At 31.9% G+C, this 21,884-nt stretch overlaps 1 protein-coding gene across 1 annotated transcript in view; it reads left to right on the top strand.

Annotated features, from left to right (window-relative positions):
• Positions 1 to 21,884, top strand: part of Polr2H (RNA polymerase II, I and III subunit H) — a 53,928-nt gene that overhangs the window by 2,118 nt on the left and 29,926 nt on the right. Inside the window, exon 2 of the mRNA XM_965040.4 lies at positions 18,543 to 18,626. Within this exon, the coding sequence (XP_970133.1) occupies positions 18,543 to 18,626 (84 nt within the window). The remainder of the gene's footprint in view (positions 1 to 18,542; positions 18,627 to 21,884) is intronic.

The raw sequence follows: 21,884 nt of genomic DNA, 5'->3' as shown, positions 1-21,884 counted from the left end.
CAGTAAAAATTAGTTAAAAATATTACAGGTAATAACACTGTAACAAAAAGTGAAAATTTTTGTTTTTATTCTGTATTATTACTATTATTAGTGTTTATTGAAAGCATAGGTCTTTTTGAATAAATTTTTGGTCACAATTTATTTTTAGTGTCGGTCTGCGAAAAAAAAGTGGGGGTTGACAATTTTTGATTTTACTCAAATTTAATAAGATGTTGTGATGTTATCCATGAAAAAGATTAATAATTAGCCACAAAACAACTTGTAACTTGATTAAATGTAACGAAAAGAACACAAATTAGTTATTAATAACAGAAAATTTGGTGGCACAACGCCAGTGGTCCTAAATTATGTTTAAAAAATCTAGTCATACATGCCTGCTTACTGGATGGTTCTAACAGGTGAAAAATGGGGTCTTCACTGTTCAATGTTATAACGAAATATGTCCAATTTTTGTCATTTTGAGAAAAATATAGAAACGTATGCTATAAAGTCCCTCTCTTTCAAATGCAATAATTGTTTTTGCAATAGAGTGGTTTATTTAGATGTTATTAAACAATTTTGTTATAACACCGAAAATTTGTGAACATTTGTTCAGCAGAATAATGAGATAAGTCAGTCAATCGTTTTCTCTCTATAAGTCTACAAATTACTATTAAATGTAAAGTAATATAAAAAACTATAAATTACATCTGACCTTTCATTTTGTGTGTTTTCTATAAATTTAAAGACAGTATTTTTAAAGGAGTGGTTTTTATTAAACAAAAACATTAAAATAGTGGTTCGTTCTAGCTCTTGGGGTTAAAGGTATTTCCATTTAAAAACAACAACTCAAAAAAATGTATATGTTTATATCACTCATAGAGACTACTGTAAAAATTTCATTAATTTATTGACCTCTTCCTGGTGGACGACGTATAAAAAAATAATGGTATATGAAAGAACAAGTTTCATACATAAGACCAGTCGTAAAGCACGAATTTAGTTTTTTTAGCCTTTTTTTGTCGTTTTTATACAAAAATTGTTATTAGGGATTTTTGGGACAGTTGGTAATGTCTCAATTTTGAAAGTGAAAAATTGATTTAAAATTTTTGTTTTATCAAAATTTTGTCAAAAAACAACAAAACAACTAAACTCAAAACTGGTCTAAGTGGATTTATTTCGTTATAGTACTGAACACTAAATAATTTGCTATATTTGAAGAACCGGTTTATAGAAGTCATTAATTTAATTCGCAATTAAATGCGTGATTAACTGATCACATGACCAAATTGAACAAATGTGATTGGTTCATTCGCGTTGTTAACTTTCAACAACGAATTAAATTTTCACAAAGCTTTCTATAAACCGGACCTTAAGGAATTAAAAGTGCCTTGTATGTAATTTGCAGTACTGGTAAAATAAACTTTTGTGTTACACAGTTTAATAAATTCTAGTTATAAATAAGCTATAGGTTATAGCATTTTTTGTCCTTAGTTGTAATTAATGCTTATCATTTACAATGATATAAAATACTTGTACGTTCGCAGAATGGAAAGGTGTGATATTTATTAAGTTTTAGATAGTGATGTTTAGAAATGACGGAAAGATTTAGAACAAGAGATAGTAAGAAAAGTGTAATAGAGGAAACGCAAAATCTAGTGTAGCAATGTTCTTTTATTCTTTTAAAATTATGGGAAATAAGTAATGAAATTTTAAAAATTGACCTGACACACAATGGTGAACTGGTTCATGGTATGGAAACTTGTATGGAAAACATGTTATTCTTGTAAAACGTTATTTGAATAAAACATGACAATATTCACGGAAATGCTGAACAATTAATTCCCGTAAAGATGTTAAATTAGAGAATTGTATTTTTTGTTAAGACTACCTGTTGGTAAACATAAAATAGGTTCTACATCTGTTAGGCTCAGCTAAATACACAAACAACATATTTATGTATGCATTCTATTTTTTATAACGGAAAATAATATAATTATGAGTTGCTGATCCGTTGTAACACATTTTAACTAAAAACACGTACAAACGTGGCTTTGAAACGCGTGAATAAAAAGTCGTCATTTATTTTAACGATTTTTCTAAATTGGTTGGTTATAAACCTATTAAGGAACTTCAGATAAAAATGTGGGCACATTTTTAAATTTGTTTGAATTAGTTTGGTGCTCATTTACGTTTGTGGTTAAATGTTAAATGTATTTATATTGATTGTTCAATATGTAACCAAGTTCAGGTTTTCACGGACCTGTCATCATTCTTTAATTGTCTGATGGGGGCCGGGATTAATGCAATTTTGAAGTGATAATTTTTACAATACTTTTTTTGGATTTAAGTGACACTTTTCTAAGGAGAAGGTTTCCGTCCTATGGAAATTTAATGACCACTCAAATTCAAATTTGGATCAATTGATAGCTCTCGTGATAAGGAACAATTCGTATCATTGCGCCAACCTGTAACTTTTGAAATAAAGGCGGAATAAAAATTAAAAAATTATTTGATCAACATTTTGAAACGTGGGACTTTGGGTAACGCGATAACATTATTTTCGTTGTAAATTCAGGTATTCTTGGTAAAAATTACGAAATTGATGTCGTTCTTCCTTTGACAAAAAAATGTAAAATCCCATTTAGCTTCATGAAATGTACTGAAATGGACATGTGCGATTTCTTTATCTTGAACTCTATTTGTCATCTCGAAAAGATTCCTTATTAGGTTCTCAGTTTCTTTCTGTGTCCGTTGTGTCGGTAAATATAGCATGAGATGAATGAGGAGGCCGCTTATCTGTATCACAAAGGCAACATGGAGGTAACTGAGAACATGTTGAAACCGGACGTTTTCCTGTTTTGTCGTGAGATGGTGAAAATCGGGTGTAGGGGTGAACGGTGACCTAGACCCGGTAACCTTGACCGTCACCACAGATACAGCTGGATCGATCGTATGTTTTACGACGACGCGCATGTCCTTCGTTCGTTCTCTCCTGCTTTGAAAACCGCGACCTGCATCTCCCCGTTCCTGCTGCTGCTGCTGTACTCAGAAATGAGAAGCAGCCATGCACCGCCTTCACTCCCAGACCCCACTAATGAACATTGTATTATGAGGATCGCCATGTCAATAACAGAATCAACTTGCTTTGCTATCAATGAAATGAAAGAGGTCGTTATGAAAGAAGTCATTTATTTGCACTATTATTACTGCAATTCTTTATTAGGAATTACGGACAAAAATAAACATCTCTGATTGCTGAATATCATCAAGGACTTATTTTAAGAATCAGGATTGCTGCACATTTATCTACTCAAAGCAAATTCTTGATAGCTACACCAGTCCACCCACTAGGTTACATTCTGAGGATGACACTAATTTACAACATCAACATTTTTAACTAGACACACCTAGATGCATCGTAGAATAATTCGCCCTAAGTTTGATACTGAAGTCGAAAAAAATTGGAACGTCAAGTTTTTTAAATACTACCTATTTATTAGAAATTATCAGTATTTGATAATTTTTGCAAAATCGAAAGTGTCACAGACCGCTTTTTCTTTGTACTATCCATGTTAGTGTAAGTCTTGATGGAAACGTTCACCATGTTTATCGCTTTTAAGCTTCGTAGGATAATTTTACCACAAACATTGTAAAAGTTGTTTGGGCTCACTTTACATTCATTTTAGGACATTTTAAGGCAAACAATTTTTTAACAACTTTCCAGTACAGCAGTCTTTTCAACAAATCTAATAAATATATTTAAAAATTGATTCTCCTTTATTTTCTAATTTCTTAATAGTATATTAAAAAACAAGTTTCATATGTCTAGTCTTAAGGCACGAATTGCTTCCCTATAAAGATACATGGTTTAAAGATCACTCTTTGAACTGCGGTTTTTCCAAATGCAGACTAAAAGTTTCAGTGTTTATTCTTCTTTACGGTGAAGATGATTGTGGAGAATAATAATGTAAAATTTTTCAAAAAAAAGCATTATACGAGATTCGAATTAGAGTCATTCTGGACCGATCTGCTTACCTCCTGAAACTTAATTTTTACCAAGTATAATATCTAAAGGAATGTATTGCGAATGGGTTGTCTAAAAAATATGTTCAAGGCTATGATTAAGGGGGCTAAAAAGAGTTAAATTTTAGCCATTTTTTGCTCTGATTTACGGCTGTTTTACGTTACATTTCTGAAACTGATTTACAGGATAAATTCTTCTACTCGGGCTGTAGGGGAGAAAGTTTTTTAAAATTAATTTAGAAAATATTTTTGAAAACTGAAAAAAATCTAATCTAATTCCTCTTTGAAAATCATTTTCCATCAACAATAAGTGTTAAAGGGAAAATAAAATACTTTTGGCCATGAAGTAGACTCTTAGGAATACAGAATGATTTTTATTGATACACTAGTGATAAATGAGTAAACAGAAACTACAGTCAGTGTAAATTATCTTTTGGTAAAAAATTGTAAGCTTGTGTGATGACTCTGATGACCACCTTATGGTCGATACACGTGTCTGATGTATTAATAAAGCTATTTTGAAGACGAGTTTTTGACGTTCATCATCAAGGAAGTCCAACAAGAAGCGAGAGTTAAAATAAAAAAAATTGTGAATTCAGACGAATCATATTTTGCATCCTTAAGTTAAGTCTCACCTAAGACTTTTGAGCCTAATATAGTTAGTTGTCAACAGATTTTTATGAAGGTTAAAGATATTTTGGAAGGTAAAGATTAAAATTCAATTATTGTAACAACTGAAATCACCAAATAGAATAAAAAAATCACCAAATAAAATAAAAAAATCACCAGAAGGCTACTTTATTCTGTCGAATTTTTGTTGGATGGCTTTAGTTGAAGAAATTTATATAACTAGGTGTATTGTTCACCCTAAATCCGGGTACGTAATGTAAATCTAATTTTTCGATTTTCCCTTTTAAGGCGATATGAATTACTTTTATATCCGATTTTAACACTGACAATAGTTTAAAAAAACAGGCCATAACTAAATGAAATAATGTACTATAGTAACCACTTGTAGAATCCGTTGACAAGTAACTGAAATATTAAACTCAAAAGTTTTAGGTGAGACACCCTATAAAATAAAAAAAGACATCTTCTTTTTAATTTTCAGGCAGGTAGGTCTTTTTTCTTAAATTCGAAAATAATTTTTTCTATTGGAAAGAAAATACAGATGTTATTAGGATTAATTTTAATTATACAGCTGTTCAAAATGTGCATTAAATCAATAGAAAGCTCTGAGGATGTCAAGCACAGAACAAAAAAAACTTTATTTGACTCCACATTTTTTACCGAACATTGCAAAATCTTCATCAAACTTAAGAATAAATATTATTTCTAAATTATATAAATTGAAAAGATTTCGTTAATTTTTCTATTTAAAAACAAAAATTGTTGGAATTAATAACATCTAAAATTTTAATGAGTTTTGCACCACCAAGTCAGAATTAGTATGCCATTTTGCGTAACTGGTTGCGAAAAATAAGGCATTTTAAAATATATGCGGGATAATTATTGACCTTAATTATTACCAATGCCTATTTATATGACATTTGGTGGGGTATGATCAGTAGAAATAATTTCGTATTTAGATTAAAAAGAAAGTAAAAGATATGAATAAATAAGAATCGTTTATTTATTAGGCAAAATTTAGTGTGTGAAATAACTGTCTTTAATATTTATAACGTTGTGATATAAAATGTTATAAAAGCTATTAACATTAATAATAATAAATAGAAAACTGGCATTTCTAAACCAGTGTGAGTCGGTAACAAGACTGGAAAGATTAATTAGTTTTAATCAGGGGAAATAAGCACTTTTTCCTTCATAAATACGCATCATCTGAGCATCTAAGTACCGTGACAAATTGGTTTATTAAATATGCCCATACTTGACAAATAGTTTATTAAAAAATAAGTGACAACTCGCATAAATGATAATAGAGGGTGTTTCACATAATTCCACGAAAGCTGCGCGTATAAACCCCACTCAACAATGCATTTTTTTCTACAAATTCTCTTACAAAATTTGAAAAATTGAATAGTCATTTCTAGTTTGTTTACCTTTTACTCTTTTTAGTGATTTGGATGAGTATCATATTTATTCTGTACCTTGGTAGAATGATAATTGTATATGAAGCTTTTTGTTCTGTTTTTTTATTTCTTTTGAAAAAGATTATAAATGATTGACTTTTATTATCCAGCGATTAATAACATCAACAATTAACGCTTTCGCTACGGCGTTAAGGGGACTTCTTTACTTTAATAACTATTAAATGAACTAGTGAATTAAAAGTGTAATTAACTTTTCTGTTGATAAAGGATTAGATAAAAGATGTGAGTAGGACTTGTCCACCGGCTCGCTTTTAGGCGCCTGGTTCTCTTGCCCTTATTGGTCCACTCCAATCTTCATATCTTTTCCATTTGTGCGATGCACATCGTTTCGAAGTTCAACAAGTGCTTATTCAGTAAAATGCGACTTTTCATGATCATTCAGATAGAAATAAATGAGAAGCGTGGTGGCAATTTTTAATTAACGTCGTCCTAACGCTGATATTTTTAATTGCTCTCCCCCATCCCGAATGTCACATTTGGAAAATAGCACGTATCCAGAATTTTTCGACATGACACGGCAATATTGCGCAATATACGCCTATAGATTTTTCGCGTTGGAATCTCCTCCGGTCTAACTCCAATGTGGTGGGGAAATTGCGCATTCGAAATACCGTCCTCCCCTCGGCTCTCCCCCCAATATTGCAAATTGCCGTCATCGGCCAACATTTTATTTCGTCTGTTTTAACTTTTAACAACGTGTTCGGGTCTAATACGTTTTGTTGTGTTGCGTTTGGACGGTTGTTGTGTTTATTTATTATTTGTTTTTTAATGGTATTTTTGACGGGGTTTTGTCGATGACCATGCGCGCACCACCACCGATTTACCTCAGAAAATGGTAAGCACACCCACGCACGAACTATCGAAATTATTCATCTGGAAACGAGAAACGACGATTCTTTTTTCCTCATTCCTGATTTAATGAAATTAAATTAATTGACGTTTCCGCCTGTTAATTGGTAAAAAATAGTTTGTACATATTGGTCAAGATTTTTGGTCCCAGAAATTGCCTAAAAATCTCACAAAAATATAATGGAACGTAAAAATAGAAGCCAAGGTCGTATGACACATGCATTCACTACAACGAAAATGTGCATTTTTGTACCAATCTCCAAAATTTATTAGGTAATCTGCTGAATAAATTACGGAGGCTATTTTGTTTACTGCTTCAAAGTCATTGTTTTTGTATAAACACCACAAAATAATAAAATTGTTTTTTTCTAATAAATTATGCAACTTGTTAGATGAGAAGTATTGTGATACAGGGTGAGCCACTTATGCAACTAAACGTTGACGTTGAAAAGTCGCCGTCGTTCCAAACCACAAGAATTTCAATGACACACTTGACATTTCTACCAATTGGAGCACGTTTTTTATCTCTTCTTCGAAAATCTATTGATGATTTCCTTGATGCGTTAATTGGCCTCTTATATGACGGAAATACCGATTTAGGACATCTCAGTTATTATTTTTAGATATCAGACCTTTCAGAGGAACGACTACTTACAAATTCTGTTATAAAACATTTTAACATTTCCTATAATTTAGTGTCATTTATCTTAATTTGCATTTATCACCTAATTTCGCGAATCTTTGTTGTGGTTGTAGCAGAAGAGAATGGAATTCCCATCAGTTTAAATTCTTGGTAATAAAAAGATAAGTTTTTGTTCACTTTGTTTTGAATGTTTAATGATTGTGCATCATACTGGGATACTTTGAATCAAGGCAAAAAATTTCAAATTTGATAACGGCAGAGTCTGGGACAAAAAACCGGAAAATAAAAAACAAAACAGGAAAAGTCCAACTAAACTTAAACAGTTTAAGAAAAAAAAAAAAACTCGGATGACTAAACACTACATGAATAAGAAGAAATAAGTAAACTGCCGTAAGAGCGTAATACATACACGGAAAGAATCGACGAATTGGTTTGGTTTTGTTGAAGGAATAAGAAGCTTTTAATAAAGCTTTGTATTGGGTCCCTTTTATTTGTATGTACAATAAAGCTCTAAGCTTCTTTTATAAGAAGTAGAGCAAGGACATATCCATTTTAATTCAACATGACAATTAGAAATTGACGTTTGATTTGGTTACTTACGTACACGAATTTATTAGGTGTGTTTCTAATGAAGTATTAATAATGCACAACAAAAATCACAAACTTTTCGTATAAAGTACGTAGCTACCTTAAAGAAGTTTTTTAAAGCTTAAAAATTTCATTGGGAAGCTCGAAATCACTTGAAATCTCTTTTACTTAAAAATATTTTAATTAAAGATTATAAATTGAATGAATAATTGGTTTTTTACTTGTGGTCGTAATGTAGCTTTTTGTATTTTATTAAATAAACATAACAAACTTTGCGCTGTTAGATCAGTAAGGTAGAAATGGCATTTTTTTGACGATCGCAGAAAAATCTATACTTCTTTAGGGGTATAATGCTATGTGTGTTACATTTTTTAATTATTCACCAGTTTTAAACTGTTAATTAAGTCGACTGGTAACCAGTAAGTTTGACGCCAAGCTAGTAGTCTGTTGTTTTGTTACATGTTTCATATAATAAGTTATCAAATGCTTCTAGGTTGAAATTTATAATGGCACTGATAAATGTTTTTGGTAGGTATGTATTATAGTGCTGGCATGGAAGTAAATAGTCTTAAAAAGTATTTCTATGATACAGTAGAGCTTAGTTATAACGAACCTGACTTATAAGTTATAATGAATGGTCGGATATAAGGAACAGAATAGCAAGTCCTATTTAAAACCCTATATTATCGTAACAAATTAGTTCGGTTATAGCGAACATGCACTTTTAATGTCCAATATTTTGACAAAAAAGCGATCTCCAACTCGGTTGTAACGTACGCTGCTCTTGTACTTTAGTTATTTCGTTCAATGGAGCAATAAACATATTCTCATATTGCAAGACAAATCTTTAAATTTGCCTACAAAATAAAAATTTATTGTATTGTTGGAAAACTGTTAACTATTAACTGTGTATGTAAACATATCTTTTTTACTAAATTAGATTACAGTGAAACTTCCCTTAATGAAAACTTCCGAATAACGGACACCTCTTCACAACGGACATTTTTGTAGGAACGTAACTAAACCTATATTAAAATTTCCACCTTCCATTAGTGGACACCTCTCCACAACGGACAATTTAAAATTTGCCATGGGTGTCCGTTGTTGAAAGATTTTACTGTAATACTTTATTTCGTTACCTGTTCTAAGCTTTCGAATTTATTTAACTTGAAAATTACTTTTTTAATACGTTCGGTTAGAACGAACAATCGATTGTAACGTCAAATTCTCAAGTCTCTTCGAGTGTTCGTTGTAAAGCTAGCTCTACTGTAATTATATGTAGCACTTACCGTCTGCCACTTTTTTTGTGTTTATGTTCAATGCCTTACATAGAATTAGTTATTTTCTTTTTCTTTTTGAAAAGAATTAGGCGTTTATCTGTCTTCATTTACAACCGAGTAGGAAGTAAGTTTACTGTCTTTTTAACATACTTAGGTTAGAAGGTGGCAAATGTTATATAAATGCACCAAATTTTGACGTACAAAGATATAAAAATTTCTACTTAGGTACTTATCTACAGTTTCAACTTCAAAATTAAATTCATGATAGGTTTTAGGATTACTAGTAGGTATTATTTATAATTAGCTTTACCGAAAAGGGCAGCAAATTTTGATTCTAATCGAAAATACATTCCTTCTGAGATATTTCTTTAATTTTTATTATTTTCTGATCTAAAATGGCTGACAAAGTCGATTGCAATGTTCATCTTTTAAATACTGTTTTTGATTTTTAAAATACCCTTATTGCTAATAAAATTATTAAGTCATGATAGATGTTTAATTCATGTTTTTGAAACCTATACGTGTCGTATAGGGACGAATTGATTTAACTTTCGGTTCAGTAGTTCACAGCATAAAGTAATTAAAAACTGCAAGGAAATTTAATTGTGTTCATATAAATGAGTTTTCTGAACTTTAGCTGATGGAAGCAAATTCATTACCGGGATTCACACAGGGAAGTTTTTATTTTTTCTTCGTTACTTTAATGATACCTTCACTGCTATCGAATATTATATTAGGCAACTTTTTCATATTAGGCTGCTTTACTTAAACACAAGGTAAAAACGTGCATTTGATGTTGCCAAATTTAGTAATTCGACCTTCGTTCAGAATCAACCTAAACAATATGCTTACCGCTAATGATGCATAAAGACAAGCACTTTACTTGTAAATTGAAACTTTCATTTTATTTTTGTTTATTCGTCTGGATTCTAGTGAGAAACTGCTTCGTGTCTAGTACCAAGTCGTCTTAAGATGTTTATCGAAGACGCAACACAATGGAAATTGAACCGTCATTCACTTTGCGGGAAACCTTGAACTCGTCATCATAAGTTTGTTGAAGACTTGCGTCTCATTAGTTGTCTCGCATCCGACAACAATGCGTTACTAATTACATAACTGCCATGATTATAGCAAAAGAGGTGCAATCGGCAAGAACGGTAAACCAGTGGACTTCAAAAATCTAGCAGTGTTAATTACAGAAAAATTAGTGGATAAGTGGGTAGAATAAATGGGTATGCGATCAGCTTTAGTGCGTTCAAATTAAATAGTGTTTAAAAGAATGAGTATTTTTTTTATTTAAATCCATTTTCTACGTTGCAATGGCTGCTGAGGCTGAAAATTATTAACCATGCTATACTCTTGTATTGTGCTGTTACTAAAAATCAAAAATAATATACCTCAAAAGCGGCCAGTAAAACAAATTAAATTTATTGAGATTCAAGAAACACATGTAGTAATGGTTATAAAAATAATTGAAACAAAAACTTTGCTTCTGTGATGTTTTTTACTTAATTGGCGCAGACAGTAGGGTTCGTTTTGTAGTTTTTCTGCAGCCTCTTTGTCATTCATTTTGCAAAAAGAATTTATGAAATCAATATTTTTAGGTTGCTTAAAGTGTGGATTTCAACTTTTGTCTTTTTTTTAACTCTTCTTTTGTCATATCTATAAATTTTTGTAGGACAAAATGGCGTCTCAATGGGTTGGAACATCTTAGTGGCAATGGTTGAATTCAGTCGATACTGTGATAGGCGTTTTAGCCTTAGTATTTACTTTCTTTTTAACACAAAGTTAGTCTTCTTTTTGTCATTTTTATCACCGGCGAGCTGGCCATTTTTCAGTCCATTATGTCGCCGGCGTCTATCGATGTCTGAATAATTAACGACTTCCACGGTCATAATGTCCAAGGTCGCCATCTTGTCGCCATGTTGGAGATGACAAAGTTCGAATCACCCTTTGCAATAAAATCGCTCGTAAATTAGAGCGTCAAGAGCGTGCTTCGAAGATGTTTTGAAATAATTTGTCACTAGAATGGGACTTTCCGGCGCGACCTAGGCCAACTAGGATGAGTCGGCTCGTGTGGTAATGGCATGAAAAAACAGTTGGGTGTGTCCGGGGGCCATTATCAGCCAATCGGAGAGCTTTTTGTTACCCTGGCGCCGGCAACATGGCGACTGTAGCCCTACCGAGTCGAACGCTCAATTCTCCAATGCTTTCGCTTATGTGAATTAATAAACCTCGTGCCGTACATTTATATGAGAACGTTGGAAATTATCATGGATAGGAATTGGGTTTTGCAAGCTTCCAATCGACGGCAATCAGGATTTGCAGAATGTGCAGCATTTGGTTCGGTATTAAATTCTTATAGTTGATTCTCACTCCTTTAATGCAATTGCCTTTTTATCTTTATTTAAATAAAATTATGCAAGTGCTTTTTATTCCAGAAAATTTGTGAAAATCAACCTGTACTGTTTATTTTTACGAAAAAAAGTAGCAATGATGCAATTATATTTTTTGTTTTACCTCTTTTCAAATTCGCGCCCGAGTTTGTTCACCCCCACCTCAAAAAAAACTAATATCCCTTAATTAATTAATTACCTGAAAAGTCATACTTATACAGGGTGTATACAAGTTGTAGCAGAAATACTTGTTAATTTTACCACGTAAGAAAACTCATCAAGTACAACTACTTTTCTTTATAACATTTTGCAAAATTCTTATTTGTTATTTTCACTGTTTGCCGGTCAGTGTTTAATAATTAGTTAGTATTCAGAGCAACAATTTTCATTGTTGTTTTAATTTTTTTAAATTGTCCGTTTCTATCACAACAAAAATAGTTCGATACTCTTCTTTTTGTATCCATAGGCGGGTACACATTTCTATAGTATATTATTTGTTCCAGTTTTTAAGTAATTTTGCGAAACCTACTAAAAAATTACAAATAGAAAAAATGTTTTATTTGTTGAGCTCTGTTACCTGTTAAAATTAACACACGTATCTATTTCTGATACACCCGGTACACAAATTGGGGCATAAGCTCTTCAGTATACGCACACCTTCTAACAAACTCTAGAAAAAATTCCTTGTTAATTATCTTTAGCAATATCAAGAAGTAAGATTGAGTTTTTTTTTCTTAATTTCTTAAAATATTTTTAATCGGTGACACAATCAGGAAAAAGACCAAATTCCTCTACTCTTTCATGCCAACGACAATATAAAAAAAATGTAAATTATTTATAATAATCATAAACATTAAATTTTGATTTTTATATCCGGTCAGCTAATAAATTGATCTGGCTACAATAAAAAAAATCCATAGGTAGATACAACATTACGTAAGTACCCCACAACAATTGAAATAGAAGTACGGCGAAAACACTTAAGTACTGACGATGTTGCCAATTTTACCAAACAGTTTTGTGTTGATAAATTTGTTAAAAATAACGACGGATTTTTTATTACATTTTTTAGAGGTTTCCTAAAACGTATCCGCGAGCTTATGCGCCATTTTCTATACACGCTTATGTATAGCCTTTTGTAGCAGCTTTTTTAGCAAATCTTATTTTATTATACAGGGTGAGTCAGTTTTAAGGTTTTCCTGTTTTTTTTTTTCAAGGGCGTTCAATAATACTAAAATAACACTAATTCCAACTGCATTGTTCAGACTATTGCCAAGTTTGTCTTGACAACTTTACTAATACTACATTTTATGGGTTATCTACTATTATTTAAATGGTGTGCCATATGTCTCATATAAATTGGGTCAGTTCTACCATTCTTGCGGGAAAGATAGCCCGCTGACTTTTTGTTTTGTTTTAAAATGAAAGTAACGTCATCCCCATAACTTAAACATACCCTTCAAACTATGATGAAACAGTTATAAATCACTAAGAATTCTTTTTGAAAAAAGAAAGCATAGTTTAGCTAACGATAAATTTTAAGCATGTATGAAAACTTATATTAGATAATTTTACTTTATCATTGCTTTTCACACCATGTTTTCATATGACATGAACACTATTACCTAGTATGACAAACAGGTGCCTAATTTGCATTGTAACAATAATTTCAATGGGTCATCTCACCTGCTGGGCCATCTCTACCCGAATTACCCTATGTAGGCATAAAGTTTTATCCACTAGGAGACTTTTAGATCTGAACTATATAAATAAAATACATTTTTGTTTTGTTTGTTTATTTAATTTGAGATTTATAAAAATGATGATCAAATGACACGGCTATTTTATATCCCAGTGGTGGGGATGGGTTACAAATGAAGCTTTTATGTGACAATTTGTTGGGGGTGACATTAGCGGTTTTTCCGATGACCAGACTTGTAGAGAAAGATTCAGTCAGTGACTCATTTAGAAAGTCTTTCGTCATAGAAGTTCCAATTTCCTAAATTACGCAAATAAAAATTAAATATAATTTTAACTACAAGCGGACCATTATTTTGAATCTGCTCAGTTGAGATTTCTATGATTGATAAAAGGAATAGGTCCAGCGAATAGCTCGCGGGAACAATATGTTGATGTTTATCTTGAGTGACATTGATAAGTGTTCATTCACGCCCTCAGCCATACTCATGCCGAATGGGCGCCGTCACTGATGTGAAAAGATACGAATTAATTTCCTAAAGAGATCATTGTATTTGCTATCATTATCATTGTGTGTTATTAAGGGTTGAATCTTTTTGTGGGCGGTTTGAATAACGTCGCGGCTATTGACGTCATTACGCCCGTTCGAACTGCGTCACTCGCGCTTTCTCCTCTCCAGTTTTCCTTTTTCTCGAACTAAAGTGTCATCTTTCTAGAATGGAGAAAAACGCGTCCCGGCTAGGCTGAACAAATAGTGGCCATAAATCGGTTTTGAATACATGTACAGAGTAATTATTTCCTTCATCCTGAAAAATTTATTAGAAAGTGTAGTGGATGTTATGTGGTCGATTCTAAAGGGTGGAGGTAGCTGATGTGATTAATTAATCAGAACGGTATGCTTTAACTATTAATTAAGTATGTACATATTGTGGGTGACAAAACCAAATATCCACAACACTGTATTCTATTTCACATATTTATATTTATTCACTTTTAAGTAACACTTTTATTTTAATGATGCCAGAAAAACATTTTGTTTTCCGTCAAACAGTGTTGCCGTGTTGTAAATTTGAAATAGAATACAGTGTTGTGGATATTTGGTTTTGTCACCCACTTTAGGTATTTCAGTAGGTACGTGTTAAATGTCAAATTGCAAAAAACAAGTAAGTAGGTATATGGTTTAAAGAAATTTTTATTACCATGCTGAAAATTAAAAAATTATTAAGAGTTTGATGGTATTTGTGTCAGATTTTGAAAATGGTGTGTGTTGTTCAAAAACGGTAGATTTAAGTCATTTTCATTAGCCAAAATTCACTATAACGGAAATTAGCGTTTTTTGAATTTCGCTTCCTCTTTCAGAAGATTTCTTGAAGGTAACCAGAAACTTTATATTTCGAATAAATTTGGACCGATTTAGATTGTTGTAAAACACACTTATTTCACGAGTTTTATCGAAACAGTCCAGAAAAAGTAAGTGTCTAAATTACGAGTATTTCAATTGATTTTAAGTGATATTTTGCGCTTTTTGAGCCAGAATCTCTCTGATTTGAAGCTAAAAAGTAAAAAAAGATAATGTAATATAATAAATAAAACGAATTAAAGAAATAATAGTAGTTTATTGTACAAGTAAAAAAAGTTGTTCATTATCTGCGAGTGTTGTGTTTCTGAAACGAATCACGAGCAGATAATGCCATTTTTTTCTATACATGTATAATTATAATATAATAAATAAACATATAATAAACGTTTTCTCTTATAGGTACATCGAGCAATTTGTGTTAATTTTTTTCATTGATAGAATAAAAAAATAACAAAATGGCTACTTTATTCTATCGAATTTTTGTTGTATGGCTAATTGAAGAAATTTATATAACTAGATGTATTGCTCAAAAATTTCTCAATTTTCCATTTTAAAGCGATATGACGCGACCTGAGAACCATAAGATTCTTACCGAAAATTTATTGAATTTTTAAATAATTTGTCAATTGGACACATTTGTCCAATAGCTTCCGCAAAACAATAAATTGGAATAACATGTTATTTTACGGTCATAGTTTAATTTGAATTATAATTAATAAAGAAATTTTATGAACCTGCAAACATGAATTTTTGTCTTGTTTAAAATTTTGTAAAAGTCGGTTAGAACCTTATGGTTCTCAGGTCGCGATGAACTACTTTTACACTCGATTTTGACACTGACAATTGTTTATAAAAAACAGACCATAACTAAATGAAATAATGTATCATAGTAACCACTTGTAGATTAAAGGTGTACTACGTCTATTCGTATCTATGAAATAAGGAACAACATTATTACTACCTATAAGAGAAAAAAAATCACTGTTTAATGCTTTCAAGCAGTTTATTTATTTACTTGTTTTTTGTTTGTTTATATTATCTACCTAGGTATATTATTTCGTCCAATTCGGCCAAATAGTTAGCCTATCTTGAGCTTAAAGCCCTGAAACTTATTTTTTTAAATTGGATTATTATGTAATATCTACCAATCTCAAAAAATTTACTTCTTAAATAAAAAAATGTTTGACTGTTTTTGAGAAGTTGAGCAGCGTTGCAACAAAGAATTTAGACACCTACCAGAAAAATGTTAAGTTTTTAAAAAATCGTTAGTTTTTACCTTTTTTCAGTGTTTGGCGAAATCGAAAATGGCGAAATTTTATACACCTAAGTAACTGGATATTAATAAGGAACATTTCATTTTTTTTGGTAATTTTTTGCTTATTGAAAAGTAATTTCGACCAAGAAATTATTTTTTTATCTACGAAGATTCACATTCTTTCAGCGGAAAAATACCAATCAAACATTGATTTAAGAACACATTTACATTTTAAATTATAAAGATTGTTCAGTATTGGATTGCATTGTGCAGACACCGAATTTTGTCAATTTTCTGGTAAAGCCATAAAGCTGTAAGTTATACTTAACTACAGATTGATCCAGAAATACTGAGTCTGTTGGCAACACTGAACTTAAATTTTTAAGGATACCAATTGAGTACGCTTCCAGTTAACAACAATTTAACATTCTTGTGGGGTTGTACGTCAAATAATTGTCAAGAAAAGTGGAATTCGGTTGCAATGTTGCAAATTACGAGAACAAATACTTTCAAATCTGTTGCCAACAGACTCAGTATTTCTGGATCAGACTGTATAACTTATAGTTTGGTAATTCAAGGAGAGATGCCCCACATTTGCAAAAAGAAATATTTTTTACACACACTACGGAGTTAATGTTTTTTGTTTAGAACAAATACATAACTACATTTCTATGTACATATTGAGTACTGGTAAATAAATTATCGGAAACTTTTCTTAAAAAAAAATAAAAAAACAGGAGTTGGGCCATCTGTACCATAGTTCCAGGGTGAGATGACCCAGTAACTATGGGTGAATATGGCCAAAATGTTTTTAACGGTTTAAACGGTTTTAAGTCGGTGTTACACTTCTTTTTAAATAAAACCTTACCATATTCGTCATAGAAGCTCAGAAATTTGAAACAATCATTCATAGTTTTGATTTGATATTTGATTATATTTTTCTCCACAGCTCGTACAATCTACTTTTTCCATCGTGTTCGATACTTTTACTAGAATCTTGTGTCTCAAAATTGAATAAAGATCCTTCAGACTATGAATTGTCTATTTGTGATTTCTTCTCCGATTGTTAAATAACGAGTAGCACAGGGGCATATATATAAAATTGGGTCATCTCTTTCATTCTTGCGGGAGAGATGGCTCGCTGACTTTTTTGTTTAAAAAATGATGGCTTAGTCATCCTCATAACTTAAACATATCCCCCAAAGAATGATGAAATAATTACAAATCACTGAGAAGAATTAGGTTTAGGATTTTTTTTCAAAAAAGAAAACATGGTCTAGCTAATGATGAATTTTAAGCATGTATGAAAACTTACACGTATTAGATATAATTAATTTACTTTCTGTATGCTTTTTACACCGCGTTTTCATAACACTATTACCTGGTATGACAAACAGGCGCCCATATAATTTGCATTGTAACAGAATAATTTCAATGGGTCATCTCACTCGCTGGGTCATCTCTACCGGAATTACCCTATATTTTGGTATTTGGTATTTTCATTTACCTTAATTTTTTGACTAGTTATTAACTCATTAATTATCTATAAATTATCATCCATTTGTTTTCATGTTATTCGACAGTTCTGTTAGCATCACTTGTTTAATTACATTAGAGGCACGCAAGGTGTTTAGCATGCCATAGGCATTTTCAAGTCTTCATTTTGTCAACAAGAATTTATAAAACTTTCAAGTTAGGTAAATTTTTAGTAGCCACCAGGACATAAATTATGTATAGTAATTAAAGTAATTTCTACCGTACCTACCCACAGTGAGTTAAAAAAAATGTTCTATTTTGGTATGTGACTAGAGATATTTTGAGATTCGTTTTTAATTATGGAAATCTTGAAACTGTCACAAATATTTTCACGCTAAATACATCAATCCTAACAAAGACACCGTGATGTGTATTTGGAGACGCCGTTGGTTGGCTTATTTATTTTTTTTAATTTGCGCTTTTAAGATCTACATTAGCAGCATGTACTCATTTAGTACATACAAGGTAACGTCCATAAAAGGAGCCCATTACGCCGAACATCCAGCCGATTTGTTACAAATTATCTTGTTCAATAATCGACTTTATTAAAAAATCAAGGAATTGCAGGTATTATTTCACGTGGATAAAATCTTTCTTTTCCATATCAGATCCGCGAAGTAATGAGTTCAATGTCAAGATTGTTGATTAACGGCGAGCTGTGGGCGACTGTGTCATATGACCGTCGTTGTTACGAGTATTATTGCGACCATGCACTTGAAATTTCCGCTCGATATCCACACCGACTGCGTTTTATCGGATTTTATGCACACAGACCGATTTGAGACGGAACCGATTTTTTCTAATTAATTTTTCCATTTCAGTGAGCCGCTTGCACTGCGAGAGCGAATCCTTCAAGATGGACTTGATCCTGGACATAAACTCCTGGTTATATCCCATGGAGTTAGGTGAGTGTATAAAGCAAACAACTTTTGTTATCGAGCTGTCACCTTCCATTATTGTTTGTCGTCGTCTACACAAATATTTGCGTTCTTTCCTCCGTTTAACATTTTTTTTTTAACACACGCCACTAGTTCCCAGAAATTCCGATTATTATTAATGGGCCCGACCTTGCTCAAATAAGGTTTCTCTATAGTTCATTTTATCTGAAGCCGGTGTTTCATTTAATAAAATTACTCCTATTCAATTTGTGAAATGAATGACAAGGCCGATTGTTTTATTGTTATTATAAATTGAAAATTCTCCCTTATGTGCCGGTAAGTCACGGGTATTATAGCCGGGAAACCGACTCTTCTGTTGGATTTCTTCTGATGTAATTATTGTTATTAATTAGACAAACCTGACCGCTCGTAATTAGCGAGTACATAAAATATGCAGGAATGTCAGTCCTATGATTTATTATAATGCATTATTTGTAAACACAAAAATACCTTGGAATAATTCGAACATTGTTATTGTGAAGATTCCCCTATTATTATTATTTGATACGCATTACAAAAGCACGTTACCATTTAGTTATTGTACAAACCGTCTTTTATGTATATACAAATATTCACTTAAACTGCTTACCTTTTAGAGAAAATATTGGAATAAGGCAGCAGAATTTTCAAATAATATTTATTTTTATTCTATTCTCCAAGATCTATAAAATTTCAAGAACTAAAGCAATTTGAACAAAATTAGTTACGACCTTAATAAGTCTTAAGTCTTTAGGGTTTAGGTTTAGGGTAATGAAATCTTTTTGACGTTATCCTTTTGCAAGATTTTCTCCATTTGCTAAATTTGCGAAAAATCTACAAAGACGATTTAATAGTCTTCATCTAATGTAAACTCAGTAATGTGTATCCACTTGTAAGTATTGTTTTTATGGTCATTTTTACCCAAAAGAGGGGCGAAGTTTCTGGAAGTAAAATAAAGCAGTGAGCTAGAGCTGTGAATAGCCGAGAAAACTTTAATCACCGGTTTCGAGGAAAAATTTCATTAAAAAAAATGAATCCCGTGTTATTATGGTCGGGATCACTTTTTATGATTGCATACCAGAGTCGGTGATGTATGCGCTTATAAACATGAGCAGGTAATACAGTTGATTTGGTTTTGGGGCATTTGCGTGACCCATTTATAGCAGGAAAGAGAGGGAGAGGGAAATCTGTGACCTCTGACCTTTGCGCCATCAGGATGAAAACTTACCATCCTTGATGGCAGGTGGAGCAGAAGGGTGTTTTCGAAGTGCGCGTGTAAAATGTCGTCCTTTCGGTGGTTTTATCGGTTTGTATTTGTAATGGAGGTGTTAACAGTGTGATGGGCGGTGTGATTTTGAAAGTATCCACGTTATAATGTTATTGAAAAATGTAGGTCGGTAGCTGAATTGATTATTTCTATTAATAGTAGGGTTGTAGGATACAAATGTCCTGGGGTAGGAGGAGCACGCTTTCAAGACTGTTTATCTTGTTTGTAAGAGGATTTTGAATATTGATTATCTTCGTAATTGATAACAACATCTGGAAAAAGCTCGTTACTTGTTATGTGGCTTTTTTTGAGATGTTTTAAAATTTGAAAACGGCAGGAACATATTGTCTCTTAATAATAAAAGATGTAACAAATTTCGATGAGAAACACGCCACATTCTTTAATTAAAGTTGAGTTACTCGTTGCAGCACTCTTGCTATAAATTTTCTTTAACGGCGCTGTCTAATTTATTTCCACGTTTGTTACTCGATACTGCCATTAAGTGTTAAAAGATTGCCGATACTAATAAGTAATAACGCAGAAAACCGTGTTATGTTTGTAAATCATTTTAGTTTGGGTGTTTATCAGTGCATAAATAAAAAATGATAAATTTCCTATTAGGACACGTGACACGTAATTAATTACAGAGCTCTGTAGATGTTATTTTTATTGTCTGGCGCAATCTGCACAGTAATTACGCTAAGATGAACGATTTCTTAATTGGTTTTATTAAGCATGTAGATTCCATTGTTGGTTACGGTGTAATTAAACTCTTGCAAGTCCTAGAATGTTGTAAATTTCATAGACGAGTGCCGTTCGTCTAACTTTGGCTTTAAAACTTGCTACTTTATTATCTTAGATGGAGCGATTTTATAAATTTAGAACCATAAGTAAATGCAACACTATTGCGAGCATTTTATTGCTGCTGCAGAGAGCAGAGGCGAAAAATATACCCGACATGATAAAATCATAACATCCGCAGTAAAGTTAATTTAATTACCGTGAATTACTCTGGTGAATTAATAATTGAAAGTAAAAACGACCACATTGTTATTTTTATCAGGCTACAAACATTTTGTTGGCTGCTTTTGATTTTCCAACATAATCTGTTGCCAATTGCAAGAAATTAGTGGAAACGAGAATTACAAGCATGGAATGTTTATCTGGAGTTATCGCTTAATTGTAAAATGGGCAAAAATATCTTTAGTAATGTAGATGGATTTTAAGTTTATTTCATTTGCTTTTGATATGTGCACTTTAGTTTGCATCGTATCTGAATGCAGTAAATCTTAATCTACTTGTGTTGAGTGAAGTTGTTAACTACACAAGACCCAAGAGATACTGAAACAATTATTATGTAGCATTTCATGCGGCGACGTAATATTTTATTATAGTTAAACATGCACGTACACGAATGGAGTTAAATGTAGGTATACACATACGTGGTCGTAATAGGTTCAATTTGATAATACAATATTATTCATTCTCGTGGTTGCATGAAGATGCGATTAACATTTGCTGAAAGCGTATTTTTACGCCTGATAATTTCAACGATTTATTACAGCATTATTCCTTCTGTTATTTGTCTATCTAAAACAACCATTACAATAAATATGTTTTTGTTTTTTTTTAAGTTATAGTTTGCATTTATTTTTGGAACATTCCCCAGCGAAATTTAACATTGCACAAGGGCAAAGAATTCGATACGAATGGAATTTTCTAGGCATTGTGCTCCTATTAACAGAAACATTTTGTTATCGTTGAAATTCATACACATGACTCGCACTGTTTAAAACAATAATTATGAACAACTTCATAAAAGCTGTTGTTTTGGTAATAGCCATAGATAATTAATGTTAAGGTTGCAGTATTCATTTCGAGGTTGCAGAATCAGATATTGGTGAGGAATGTTGAGATAAAGGAAACTAAACGATATGTATGTGGTGTAACGGCTATTAAATGATTCTTTCAAAATAATG

This window comes from Tribolium castaneum, chromosome 3, assembly GCF_031307605.1.
Source record: "Tribolium castaneum strain GA2 chromosome 3, icTriCast1.1, whole genome shotgun sequence".
Classification (NCBI taxonomy): Eukaryota; Metazoa; Arthropoda; class Insecta; order Coleoptera; family Tenebrionidae; genus Tribolium; species Tribolium castaneum.
Note: the sequence above shows the minus strand (reverse complement) of the source record. Positions and strands in the feature narration are given on the sequence as shown.